Source organism: Lutra lutra, chromosome 4 (assembly GCF_902655055.1).
Source record: "Lutra lutra chromosome 4, mLutLut1.2, whole genome shotgun sequence".
Classification (NCBI taxonomy): Eukaryota; Metazoa; Chordata; class Mammalia; order Carnivora; family Mustelidae; genus Lutra; species Lutra lutra.
Genome location: NC_062281.1, coordinates 111,786,274 through 111,801,153, shown reverse-complemented (window position 1 = coordinate 111,801,153; position 14,880 = coordinate 111,786,274). Strand labels below are relative to the sequence as shown.

At 33.1% G+C, this 14,880-nt stretch overlaps 1 protein-coding gene across 3 annotated transcripts in view; it reads left to right on the top strand.

Moving 5' to 3' along the window:
* Positions 1-14,613, top strand: part of AGL (amylo-alpha-1, 6-glucosidase, 4-alpha-glucanotransferase) — an 80,813-nt gene extending 66,200 nt beyond the window's left edge. For all 3 annotated transcript variants that reach the window (XM_047724067.1, XM_047724068.1, XM_047724066.1), the window contains exons 30-34: positions 599-810; positions 1,954-2,051; positions 4,085-4,172; positions 4,286-4,419; positions 12,106-14,613. In XM_047724067.1, the coding sequence (XP_047580023.1) occupies positions 599-810; positions 1,954-2,051; positions 4,085-4,172; positions 4,286-4,419; positions 12,106-12,223 (650 nt within the window). In that variant the 3' untranslated portion in view covers positions 12,224-14,613. The remainder of the gene's footprint in view (positions 1-598; positions 811-1,953; positions 2,052-4,084; positions 4,173-4,285; positions 4,420-12,105) is intronic.
* The last annotated feature ends 267 nt before the right edge of the window (positions 14,614-14,880 follow it).

The window sequence follows — 14,880 nt, the reverse complement described above, 5'->3', positions numbered from 1 at the left end:
AGTTGCATTTTTTGGAACACTTATGAAATCTTTACATCTCTTTTTCTACAACTGTGCTATGCAAAAGAAATAAAATTTGAGCCATATATATGATCTTTTTCAGCCACATATATAATTTTAAATTTTCTAGTACTCTTATTTTAAAAAGTAGACAGAAATAGGGCAGATTGATTATGATAATATATTTTATTAATTCAATATATGCTAAATGTTATTTCAGCATGTAATCAGCATGAAATTATTCATGAGCTGCTTTGCATTCTTTTGTGGGAGGAGTATTTTCTTTGAAATCCGGTATATATTTTACGCTTCTGGCACTTCTCAATTCAGACTAGCTTCATTTCAAGTGCACCATACACGTAACTTTATCAAACATGTTAAGAGTGATACAAAGACAAATCAGGGATCATTTGATGGAGTCTAATCCTTTCTGGTAATACAATGAATGATAATTTTAAATTTCAGGCTGTTGTCCTTCAGAAGACCCTGATACTTTTAAAAAGTGGATAATTTATTGCCTAAATATGACTTCGGCTGTAACTAAATATATGGCTTTCTTTGAATGCTTAAAACTGCCAAGTCTTTTCTCATGTTTCAGGAAAGGTTGTGACAGTCTCCTATGAGGAGTGGGACAGAAAAATACAAGCCAACTTCGAAAAGTTGTTTCATGTATCAGAAGACCCTTCAGATTCTAATGAAAAGCATCCTAATCTGGTTCACAAACGTGGCATATACAAAGATAGTTATGGAGCTTCAAGCCCTTGGTGTGACTATCAACTCAGGCCTAATTTTACCATAGCAATGGTTGTAGTAAGTGAATTGTTATTTTCAAATTTCAGAAATGTTGTGATAGAGTATATTTAAAGATTTTATTTATTTATTTAGAGTATATTTAGTTTTTTATTCCCATTTGTTTTCAAATTCATTTACTTGCCAAAAAGCATACTGTTTACTAGCTAGTTTAATATAGTCTTTCTAAATTAATAAAGTGTTGTGCATACCACCCTTAGCCTACAACATCTGGCATCAAAAAACAGAAAATAATAGATGACAACTAATAAAGTGCTTCCCAATGTTTTTCATATGATAGCACATGTAGAAAATAATGGTATTTGTACAGCAAATACTGGACAAAATGGATTAGGTCAGTGGTGCCAGGTCCAACTGCTTCAATTAGCCACGGGCCTGCCCCCTGCCTGGAAAGCTGAAGGCCAGGGTATTTCGGCACACCTGTGCAATGACCAGTAGTACCTCAACACCTAGTTGGGAAGCTTTAGACTGGTGAATTAATGTGAGTAGCTTCAACTTGTACTCTGTTTCCTTTATTGTATTGCTGTAATGTATTCTATCTAGCCAAGAATTCTAGACTCCCTTTATTTTATCTCTACTTAGTCTAAAAGTAAACTATAAGGACAGTAAAACAGAGAAGGTGTGTGCCCTTCTGTGCCTGCTTAGCTGTTTCTACCTTATCGAAAAGAGTACTAAATATGCTTTCTCTCCTCTGTATCACAAGTAAATTTACTCATGCTGTTAGAATGCAAGTCATTCTGTATTTCGCTATAACCCCAAAAGCAAAAAACAATTACCAGATACACTTAAAGGAAGCTATTATAAATCTTCTGAAAAATGAATTAGATGCGTTTAAATGTGCTCTGCCTTCATTGTAGCTGTGGCAACTTCCTTCTGGAGCTCATACACGTTCTTAAAATGACACAAGGAAATAATCACCTCTAGCAGCTTTCCTACCTTCTAAGGCCAAGAACAGTGCTTCTGAGTCAGCCCCATAGCATTAGATCTGGTTATGCATCTGTGCTCAAAACCAATTCAACCCACACTAAATTTTTAAATAGTTTTCATTTCCAAGTTTATGAATAGTTTATGTTCCACTGTGGGTGAAAACTAATTCTTTTGTGAGCTTCGAAAGTTTGAATATTTGTTTTTGACATTCATTAGGCCCCTGAGCTCTTTACTGCAGAAAAAGCATGGAAAGCTCTGGAGATTGCAGAAAAAAAATTGCTTGGTCCTCTTGGCATGAAAACTTTGGATCCAGAGTAAGTTAAAATATAAGTCTTAAGAATGTTGTTCATACGGTATATAATAAATAATTATATTTAATTATATTTAATCTTGGCATGAAAACTTTTGACCCAGAGTAAATTGGAGTATAAGTATTAAGAATGTTGTTGCTATTATATTGCATCAGCCCTAATTTTTTTGGTTTTCAGCACACTCTCTAAAATTGCATTCAAACAGAGTTTTTAAAAATACTAGCTGTATCTTCATTAAATATCAGTGTTCATAATGCTTGTCCTATATTGAGTAATCAGTAAGAGTTTTAAGCTTATAAAACTAATACATTATGAATATTTCCTAATGCCTATTGTTTTCTGGTTGTAAAAGTAATACATGATTATTACAGACATTGGAAGTATAGACATATTGTCTCCTTAGAGACAGTCTTTATTTTCCAAGTTGTTAACTCCCAGTAGTTCCCTCCATATTTCTAAATACTATGTGTGTACAGATGTTTCTTGAGTTTTTTAAAAATATTAGACATTAACTGATTACTTCTAATGATGACAGATAAAAGACAGATAACTCTCTCCTCACCTTACTACCAACCATTTCCATCCTTTCTATATAATTACCCCACTGTTTTTATTTAAACCATTGACTTTGTTTTTGTTTTGATTATGTTTATGCCATTTTTTATTTCTTTTCTTTTCCAACTTTTGTTTTTTCTTGAGTATCTAATGACCTTCCTGTTTGTCTTTTGTTGTTTTACTTTAAAGCTTGATACCCAACATTAATTTGCTTTCTATATCAATATATGACAGAGCCCCTTTTCTATATAGTATCCTTACCTTTGTAGAATTTTCCTAATTTACTATGTACTCATTTCAGTCTTGAGATATAGACTTTTTGTATGTATCTATATTCTGAGGTGTTCTTCATAATTTCAGGGGTGTTAGGAACCACTGGAACCCACAGTTAAAGCTTACTCATGTAGCAAGTTCTGCCTCTCACTAAAAGAAAAAAAAGTGATAATTTATTAAACTGACTACAGATAACTGTCTTGTATTATCTGTCTTTATGTCTACAAAAACATATCTGTATTATGTGTCTTTATAAGTTTGTAATACTTTGTTAAGTTTGTAAGTATAGAAATTTTCTATGTCTATTTGGTTGCTATTTGTATTTTGATAAGTATCTATTTTAATTAGGTTTTTTAAAAAAACTTTTTCCAGTTTTAGTTAGTTTTAAAATAACTTCATGGACAAGTTTAAAAAACAACCTTTCTGAACGTCTGGGTGGCTCAGTGGGTTAAGCCTCTGCTTTCGGCTCAGGTCATGATCTCAGGGTCCTGGGATTGAGTTCCGCATCAGGCTCTCTGCTCAGTGGGGAGCCTGCTTCCCTCTCTCTCTGACTGCCTCTCTGCCTACATATGATCTCTGTCTGTCAAATAAATAAATAAAATCTTAAAAAAAAACCTTTCTCATATATAATAATTAATGAAACTGTATCTTTAATGTTTACTAATTCAAATTATTTTGTATTTTAGTCATCATCAGTATATGAGAAGCTTAGTGAAATAATTGACTTTAACCAATATTTAGTGTCAGACTAACTCCTTGAAGGCAAGATACCTGAATACTATATATATTTTATATTATTTTATTTTATTTTATATATATATCTTTTTTTTTATTAGCCAGTAACTATTTGTTAATCATTTCCTAACACATTCTTGAGGTATTCTGGAGGTGCTGGGCTGGCTCAGTCAGTAGGGCATGTGACTCTTGATTTCAGGGTCATGAGTTCAAGACCCACATTGGATGTAGAGTTTACTTAGAAATTAGTTAATTAGCTAATTAATTTTTTTAAATGGATTGTAAAAAAAACCCAAAGTATTCTAAACCCAGTATATACTAATTTAAAGTTAGATAGATGATGAGCTTATTCTATAGATTTGGAAGACAAAATAATTTTATTATTTCTCTTACTTTTGCTATTGAAAAATCTTTCTAATGCTTCTTGTGTAATAGCTGATCTTTTTCTAACCTAAATTTCAATCATTTTGCAGTGATATGGTTTACTGTGGAATTTATGACAATGCCTTAGACAATGACAACTACAATCTTGCTAAAGGTTTCAATTATCACCAAGGACCTGTAAGAATTTCATTCTCTTTTCAGAGTTTTCAGTTGAAGTTATTTTTCAAATAGCTTTAAATTTATTCACAGCTCTTTTTTTTTTTCTTTACTTTAAAATCACCCTTTTTTAGGAGTGGCTGTGGCCCGTTGGGTATTTTCTTCGTGCAAAATTATATTTTTCCAAATTGATGGGTCCTGAGGCTAATGCCAAGACTGTGTTTTTGGTTAAAAACATTCTTTCCCGACACTATGTTCATCTTGAGAGGTAAGTCATCGGGGTCATGTAATTTCCATAACTAGTGTTTAGTCAGTTTATTAGATATTAGGTAAATAACAACTCCTTAAAATTCATTTCTGTATACTCTAGGTATCCCAGTGAAATTTGAAAGTTTTACTCTTATTTAGTATGACAAGTTCAATTATATAATTGTCACCTTCCTTTAATTATTTTAGGTTGGTATTTATTTTAATTTGAAGATGATATTGCATGATTTATAAATGTGGAATAGTCTGATTTTTTAAATACAGTGGATATTTGGGGGTAGGACTTAAACAGAATAAATACAAAAATGAAAAGTTTTCAGGCCGGGCCCTTTGAGTTAAATGATTGAAAGATATATGTGGTCATCAGCAGGGAGGTGCAGGGGAAGGATGAGTGAAATAGGTGAAAAGGATTAGAAATACACTTACTTTAATAAGCACTGAGTAATGTTTAGAATGCTGGATTATTCTATTGTATAACTGAAACTAATATAATACTGTATGTTAATTTTTTATTTAGACTAATTTAAAAATAAATTAAAATAAAGATATATCAATGAATAATTTTCAGAAATGTTTTACTATAATTAAAATATCAGGGTTGGTTTTTTTTATTATTTCAAATCCATTTGTCACCTCCTTTGTCATAATTATTAGAGATAGTGTCAGAGTTATGTGTCTTTGTAAGATGAGATATATATATATAGTCAAAAGCTATCCTAATTTCCCAAATTCTAGATTAAACCTAAATATAGGCATGCCTTGGAGATAGTGTGGGTTCAGTTCCAGACCACCACAGTATAGCAAAAATCACAGTAAAGTGAGTCAAATAAACTATTCGGTTTCCCAGTGCATGTCAAAATTACATTTACACTGTACTGTGGTCTATTTAATATGCCATAGCATTATGTCTAAAGAAATCAGTGTACATACCTTAATTTAAAGTGTTTTATTGCTAAAAACTGCTATCATCTGAGCTTTCAACAAACCATAATCACTGACCACAGATCACCATAACAAAATAATAATAATGAAGTTTGAAATACGGTGAGAAATACCAAAATATTACATAGACAAAGTGAGCAAATGCTGTTGGAAAAATGGTGCCTATAATAGACTTGCTTGATGCTGGGTTGCCACAGACCTTCAGTTTGTAAAAAACACAGTGTCTACAAAGTGCGGTAAAGCAAAGCACAATAAAACAAGGTATGCCTGTATATGTATAGCTTGTTGCTCAGAATAATTATGCATAAACAGCATAAATTTTATCTCCTTGATTATATGAACACAAAGGGCTGCCATCTATTACCACGAATATTGTTTTCTATTTTTTTCAAAATTTGGTTTTATTCACTTGAACGTAGTCACAGAAAACCCAACCCTTTCATAATTCTTGTTCCTCATCTAGAAATTGAGTCTGATTGTATGTGATGTGAACATTCTTACATCCTATCTTTATTGCCCCACAGTATTTATCATTGTTTGCATTTATTTATTTTTCTTTCTTTTGTCCGTGAGAAGTAAAAACATCTTGCACTGCAGGGATCACTCTCCTACTTTACCCATGATCCCATCCCTCCCACCTGTTCCATGATCTTGCTCTACTAATTATCCTTTCTTGGTATTCCACTTGATTCTTTCTTCTTAAGCTAGAAAGAAATTTGTCAGCCCATCCTAAAATAAAGTCCACTCATACCGTTCCTACTTCTAGCTGTGTCCTAGCATTCTGTTTTCTTCTCAGCACACTTCCTATAGGAATAGCCTCATTCCTTTTGCTTTCTGACCACTCAACAAGAACCTTCCTTTGCTTTTCTTCTTCTTCTTCTTTTTTTTTTTTAAAGATTCTATTTATATTAGTAGGGGAGGAGCAGGGGGTCAGAGAGTGACAAGCAGACTCCCCAGAACTCAAAGCAGGGCTTGATCTCACAACCCTGGGATCTTGACCTGAGCCAAAACCAAGAGTTAGATGCTTAACTGACTGAGTCACGAAGGCACCCCTTCAACAAGATCCTTTCTCATTCCCGGATCCCATGACTTCCTTTCAGTTCTCTTCTTTGACCTGCCTATAGTATTTGAAGTTGTTGCTTTCTTCTTTTCATAAAAAACCTTATGCCATCTGTATTAGGTTTCCCTTGTTTACCTCACGCTAATAAAAATTATAATAATAGGAAATAATACTTATTGAGTACTTACTGTGTTCCAGGTATTGTTCTAAATGCATTTATATGACACCACTCATTTAATCCAGAAACTATATAAAATAGCTATTATCATTATGATTATCCTATTATTATTATTATTATTCACTTCTCCACTCTCTAGGTGTGTCACCGTGGGCAGGTTACTTGACTTCTCTGGGCCTGATTCCTCATATATTGGATGTACCATGATTGTTTTGAGGATTAATATGTTAGTTAGTATATGTCATGTGGACAGGATACTAACTTAGCTATGAGCTATTATTAGTTATCTCCATTTTATAAATGAAGCTAAGAAAGTTAAGTAATTTCTACAAAGTCAAATGGCAAGTAATCTGCTAGAGCTGTTACTAAACTCTAAGCAACCTGCTTTATAGGCTGTGCTCTTAACTACTACACTATTATCTCAATTTACTGTTGTTCTAGCTTTTCTTCCTGGCACCTATGTTCACTCTCCAAAAATCTGTCCTTAATCTTCCTTTTTTAAAAATCTACATTTTCTCCTGTTATATTTCATCTATCCCATGTCTTCATTCTCTAGCAAATTTTGAATTCTCTCAAAGGGTCATTACTACTTTTAAACTACCTGATAAACTTCTTACCTTGGATGTCTTTCTGCCCTCACTCATCTTCTCCCACACACATGATTTTCTTCCCACTGCTGTTACAGTATTACCATTATGCATGATCTGCAAGCTCAAACATCCCAGTTACTTTTGAATTTTACCTCATTACTTCTCCAGAACATCCAGTTAGTTGCCAAGACTTGATTCTGCTATATTCTGCCTTCTAACAGCCCATCTTCTTTGCTCTTGCTGCTGCCTAACTTGTAACTCAGAGCCTTTTCTCTGAACTAGGCAATAGCCTCCATACTTCCGGTCTCCCCTCTCTCCATCTTGTCATATTACCTCAAACAAGATGAATTTGCTTGAAATATAACGCTCACAATTTTAGTCTTATGTTTATTCAGTAATTCCCTATTGCCTACAAAATGAAATGCAAATTCCTTACTTTCTACAGTTTTTTTCTCAAACTACCTTTGCTTTTTTATATCTTACCATTTCCTAATAGCTACTTTTGATAGCATACTAGCTTCAGGTGTGAGCTTTGGGTCCAGACTGGATTTCAAATTTGTCCTTGTTACTTACTTTACATGTAACTTGGAGCAAATTACTTAACCACTCTGAAATAAATTTCTTCCTCTGTATTATGGTAATATCTCATTATTTTCTGTCATGATTAAATAGATAGTTCAAAAAGATAGTTCAAAAATACTTGTTACAATTTAAGAAATGGTTTTATCTAAAGTGAATTGTTACTCTTTTAATTATCTATGGAATCTGTAGCAATATCAACATTCTCATTCTTGATACTGGTAAGTTGTATTTTCTCTCTTTTTTTCCTGTTCTGCCTGGCTAGAAAGTTTATCCATTTTATTGCTCTTAAAGAACCAATTTTTGGCTTTATTGATTTTTTTCAATTGTTTCTGTGTTTTGTTTTATTGATTTCTACCCTGCTCTTTATTATTCTCTTCTAATGCTTACTTTAGGTTTAATTTTTTGTCTTTCTCTAATGTAAGGTAAAAGTTGAGGTCATTGACTTAAAGACCTTTCTTCTTATCTAATAAAGGACTTAATGCTATAAACTTCCCATTAAATACTAAATCAACAGTATCCCACAAATTCTGGTTTGTTGTGTTTTTATTTTCATTCAGTTGAAAATACTTTCTACTTTACCCTTTGATTCTTCTTTGACCCATGGGTTATTTAGAATGGTGTTATTTAGCTTTCAAATATTGAGGAATTTTCCAGAGGTGTTTCTGTTACTGGTTTCAAAGTTAATTCCATTGTAGTCAGAATATATACTTTATATGATGCTAACCCTTCTAAACTTACTGATACCTGTTCTAAGGCTCAGAATATGTTCTGTCTAGGTTACTAATCCATTTTCCAGTGGGCAGGGTGGGGGGGGGGATGTGTATTCTGATGTCCTTGGATGGAATGTTCTATAAATGTCAACTAGGTCAAGTTGTTTGATAGTGTTGTACAATGTACTTATGAATTTCCATCTACTTGTTCTATGAATTACCTAGAGAATAGTATTGACATCTCCTACTATAATTACAGATGTCTATTTCTCCTTGCAGCTGTATCATATTTTGCTTCATGTATTTTAAAAACTTATTATTAGATGCATAAGTGTTTAGGATTATTTTGTTCGTTTCATGAATTGACCCTCTTATTATGAAATGACCATTTTTATCACAGGCAATCTATCTTTGCTTCAGAATTTACTTTGTTTTATATTAATATAAGCACTTCAGATTTCTTTTGATTGTTACCATGGTATATATTTTTTCATTCTTTACTTTTGACCTATTTGTGTCTTTATGTTTAAGGTAGGTTTCTTGTACATAACAGCATATAATGGCAGTCTTGCTTTTTTTAATGCAGCTTGATAATCTCTGACTTTTAGTTGGAAAGTTTAGACCTTTTACACTTAATGTGATTATTAATATGGTTAAGTATAAATCTATTTTTTTCTGTTTATTTTATTTTTTGTTAGCTTTTTCCTCTTTTCTGCTTCTTTTGTACTGGATACTTATTATTCAGTATATATTTATTCCATTTTATCTCCTTTGTTGGATAATTTGTTACTTTTTAAAATGGTTGCTTTAGGTTTATATATACATCTTTAACTTATCATGGTTTATCTTCAGATATAGTATAAGAATCTTAAAATAGTATAGTTCCACTTCTCCCTTTCAGGCTTTTGTGCTATTATTATAATCTATTTTGCTTTGCATATGTTATAGTTCCCCCACAATATTGTTACTACTTTTTGTTTATGCCGTCAGTTATTTTTTAAAGATATGTAAATGATACAGAAAAAGGTCTTATACAACTACTCATATAGTTGCTGTTTCCAGTGTTCACCTGTTTGTGAATATCTCTGTTTCCGTCTGGTATAATTTTCTTTTGCCTAAGGAATTCCTCTCTCATGTCTTATAGTGCAAGCCTGCTCATGATAAATTCTTTAAGCTCTTATATTGCCAGGAAAGTCTTTATTTTGCCTTTTTTTTTTTTAAAGATTATTTATTTATTTATTTATTTGACAGATAGAGATCACAAGTAGACAGAGAGGCAGGCAGAAAGAGAGAGAGAGGAGGAAGCAGTCTCCCTGCCGAGCGGAGAGCCTGTTGTGGGGCTCGATCCCAGGACCCTGACATCATGACCCAAGCCGAAGGCAGAGGCTTTAACCCACTGAACCACCCAGGCACCCTTTGCCTTTATTTTTGAAAGATATTTTTGTTGTACTTAGAATTAAAGGTTGACAAGTTTTTTTTCTTTCAGTGCATTAAAGTCTTGCATTATTTTGACTGGTAATCTGCTATCATCCTTCTATCTAATCTGCCACTATTTCCATTAAGTATATTTTTTATTTTATACATTGTAGTTTTATCTTTTGAAGTTTGATTTCAGTCTTTTTTATATCTTCCATGTCTCTGCTGAATATTTTTAACATATAGAATACAGTTCCAATAACTATTTTAATGTCTTTGTCTGCTAATTGATATCTGGGTTAGTTTCACTTATGATTATTCTCTTCTTATGGGTTGTATTATCCTACTTATCACCTGCTGGTGTTTTATTGGATTCCAGCTATGAATTTTATCTTGCTTGGTATTAGATTTTTTGGTATTTCTATAAATAATCTTAACTTTGTTTTGGAATGCAGTTAAATTATTTGGAAGCAGTTTGATCCTTTCAGGTTTTGATTCTAAGCTTTTTTTAAAAAAAGTTTTTTAAATTTCATTTATTCAACAGAGGGAGAGAAAGAGCACACAAGCAGGGGCAGTGGCAAAGGGAGAGGAGGAAGCAGCTCTCTGCTTAGTAGGGAGCCCCATGCAGGGCCTTATCCCAGGAATCTGGGATCATGACCTGAGCCGAGGGCAGATGCATGACTGACTGAACCACCTAGGTGCCCCTGATTTTAAGCTTTGTTAGGCCTGGCTAGAGCAGCATTTAGTCGAGGGCTAATTATTCTCCACTAATGAGTCATGGCCCATCTGAATTCTTTATCCCATATCCCTAAAATTATTAAGTTTTCAAACCTGGCTGGTGGAAATAAGCACTGTTGCTGACCCTGTGTAAATGTCAGGTCCTACTTTAATTCTTTCAGGAGGTTCTTTCCCCATCTTTTGTTCGTTTCCTTCCCCGTCTTTAATTAGTTTCCTCGTGTGTGTTGACTGACTGGTAGGTGAATACTTGAGTGGGACCCTCTGCATATCTCCAGAGTTCTATCCTTTTTTGTACTCTGTCCTGAAAATTCTAGTGTTTTTCCTGGACTCTCAAGGAGTCTGCCAGGCTCTACCTGTGTTCCCTTCCCTGTGCCAAGTCCTGGAAACTCCCTCCAGGCTGTAAGGTATGGTAGTCATAGGGCTTCCTTCATTTTTTTTCTCATTTCTTAGGGATCACTGTTCTTTGTTGCCTAATATCAAGTATCTTGAAGATTATTGCTTCATATTCATTGTCCAGTATTTTGATTGTTTCAGGCAGGAGGGAAATACTGTCTGTGCTATTTGATGTTTGTCAGAAGTGGAAGACCTTTGCTTTCTGGCCCAATAAAATGTTTTAAGCTCATCTTTTACTTTCCCTGCCCCAGTCTAGTTGGGCAATTCTCTATCCCTGGTTTGTTTACTTTTTTGTTTGTTTGTTTGTTGTATTTATGAAGAATATTATTTAAAAGCCCAGATCCAGGGGCAGTTGGCTGGCTCAGTCCATAGAGTATGTGACTCTTAGTCTTGGGGTTGAGTCCAAGCCCAAGGGGTTGAGATTACTTAAAAAAAAAAAAAAATCTGGGACGCCTGGGTGGCTCAGTTGGTTAAGCAGCTGCCTTCGGCTCAGGTCATGATCCCAGCGTCCTGGGATCGAGTCCCACATCGGGCTCCTTGCTCGGCGGGGAGCCTGCTTCTCCCTCTGCCTCTGCCTGCCATTCTGTCTGCCTGTGCTCGCTCTCTCTCACTCTCTCTCTCTGACAAATAAATTAAAAATAAATAAATAAATAAATAAATAAAATTAAAAAAAGAAAAAGAAAATCTTTTTTTTTTAAATTTTATTTATTTATTTGACACAGAGAGAGAGAGATAGCCAGAGAGAGATCACAAGTAGGGGGAGCGACAGGCAGAGGGAGAAGGAGAAGCAGACTTCCTGCTCAGCAGGGAACCTGATATGGGAGTTAGTCCTGGGATCTTGACCTGAGCCGAAAGCAGACGCTTAGATGACTGAACCACCTAGGCACCCCTGAAAGAATAATTTCAATCTAAATTGTTTATACATAGATCATAAGGGTATCTGTTTTAGTTTGTAGCAAATGACTACATATGATTGTTTCACTATACTAGAAGAAAAAAGCACCAAGTGTATTGCCTATTTCATTAATACAAACAATTTATGTGTTATATCTCATGAAATGTCTTTTCTTTTTTTAAGATCCCCTTGGAAAGGACTTCCTGAACTGACCAATGAGAATGGCCAGTACTGTCCGTTCAGCTGTGAAACACAAGCCTGGTCAATTGCTACTGTTCTTGAAACACTTTATGACTTATAGTTGATTCATGGATATGTATTAAGTATGCAGTCACTTATGTTATGGAGTGCAAGGTCAAAATATAATGTAAATGTTTTATATGCACAGGCTTGAATCATTTAAAAAAAATCTTATTCACAGGATATTGATACCCCGTTAGGTAAGACTTCAAAAGCATTGGTCTTTCTTTTGTTCTTTTTTTTTAATGTACAGTGGTAGCTTTTGATTTGAATCAGAAACAAAAACTATCATAACCAAAAGGATGTTTTTCTTTTGAATTCAGAAAGAATTCTTGAAATGCCTAGGAATAAAGAGTTTGATCCTGAGTTTGAAAAAAGAAAAATCATGTAATCTACTGTACATAAGTAAAAATGAAATATGAGAATGTAATAATGAAAGAAATGGAAAAGTATCTTCAAATTGTGGTATTATATTTTCTTTAGTAATAATACATGCAGAATATGCTATAGTTAACTAATGTTCTCTTACCTTTTACTGTATTATTCCTAGCACCTTCCACACTGCATTTGATAAATAGTAACCAAATATTGAATCACGGGAGTATCTATCTACAATGTTATGTTCAGAAATTGAGCACAGATGTTCACTATGTGCTTTTATTTCACTAATATATTAATATGTTTTTAATATAATGAATGCCATAATTTTATGTTAATGATGCATACATAGGATGTATGGAAAAAACAAGCATTTAAGAATTTATTTTCAAAAAAGTTTTATAAAATTAATCTTGAGTTCCTGTTTCCTACTATGAGATGGTTTACATTCTCAAAATGCATTTGTTGGTCATATTTATGAGAACTTTGAAGAAAAACATGCTAAATTAATTTTTCTAAAACTTATTTTTGGTTTATGTGTAAAAATGTATTGATGGGTCAGAGTGGATGCTAGTTTCCTATTAACTGAAAGCTACATAAGCTTAGCATTGAAAACAATCTTAATATAGTAAAAATATATGAATTTAGTAGTTATCTTGAAATCAGTAGAATCATTTAATAAGTTTTTCATGACTATAATTCTGAAGTCATAAAAGGAAATGGGTTTTTAACATTTATATGAGTTGATATTTTTGAATAATACTTTATTCTCCAGATGAAATTTTTATCATTTTAATGATCTTGTCTCAAGAAAACACTTAAATAAGACCACTGTACTTTTAGTTGAAAGAAAATAGTTGCAAAAACCCTTTCATTACTATTTAATATTATTCAGTTGTATATTTATAGTTAATAAAATAATGGTACTGTAACACTTTTCTTGGTTAAAGGTCACATACCCAACCATCTTCAGTATGACTTAAGAAATAAAAATAAGAAAAGCAAGTAACTTAAACTTCTAGGTAGCAAAAATATATGAATACTTTAAGATGTCAGATTCCCACATTCAAAAGCTCTTACAACTTAATGTGTCCTGCACACCCTTCTTCAAAGCTGACCCTACTTTAGAAATAGTTTTAACAGCTTACTTTTTTGGTTTCCCAACCTAAAGCAGATTAAATCCTACAAATTTAGTCGTCTGGTCACTATCTATAAATGCATCGGTATCCAAATGTCCCTTCCTTCTTCATTGCTCAATGTATAAATTTTCTAACCTTTGCAGTTACAAGGAATGACCTACCTTGAGGGAGTGAACCATTAGTCATCAAAGGCTTTTTGCAGTTATGTTGCTCTACCTTAACCTCTTATATTAAATGTGGTAAGAAAAATAACTGAAAACCAATGTATTTAATGAAATTAAATAATAGCTGATAGTTAAATGGGATGGATGGATGGATAGATAGATAAACAGATAGATAGATAAAAAGTTGACAATTTCTAAAACATAGCCATATTGAGTTGAAGGGCAATTACCCACCTCAGTAATTTTTAAGGGTATCATGCTGTACTAGAAAATTAAGTGGTTGATACTCCAATAAGGACTATTAGGGAAAGAACATTGTGATTATCTGCATGGTCTATTTTAAAGTTTAAGAAAGCATGTTTGATATTATTTCATCAAAAGTAGTTAAAATAACAGTTTTAGACTTTAGAGGGATAAATGTCTTTTGAAAAACACCTAAATAAAATGCTTCATTCCTGAGTGATGTTGGATGAGGTACCATTATATTACATTTCGGTGATGGTTCTGTGCCTTGGTTTTTCACTAATCCAGATCAACCTTACTCTTTAACATGAGAAGTAAGTTTACCAGTATAATCAGTATGCTGTGATAATTTAATAAGTTTCAAAGATAGTTGAGGAAACATGAGACCTGTCATCATATCTGTGGACATTATAACGTAGTGAATTGTAATTCATTTCCAATATATCTTCAACTGCTATATCTAGTTTAAAAATGTCATTTTTATGTCTGTGTGCCAAGAAAATAAAAATCTTTTCTAAAGGACCATATTTTATTTCATTCCATTATTTAACAATTAACTAATCTGTGGACCACTACCATTTATTTAGGGCTTGCTTATTTGGGGTACTTATTTTTTTTTTGCAGGATGTGGGAGGGCAAAAAGAAAAGGAAGAATTTTAGGCTGTTTGGTAATTTATTTAATAGCAATATTGAAATTAGAAACAAAATAAACTTTTGCTATATTATTAGGTCTGTTAGCAAGTATACATTCCGCTAGTATTTCTTAAAACCTTGTACTCCTCCATAAATTTTTC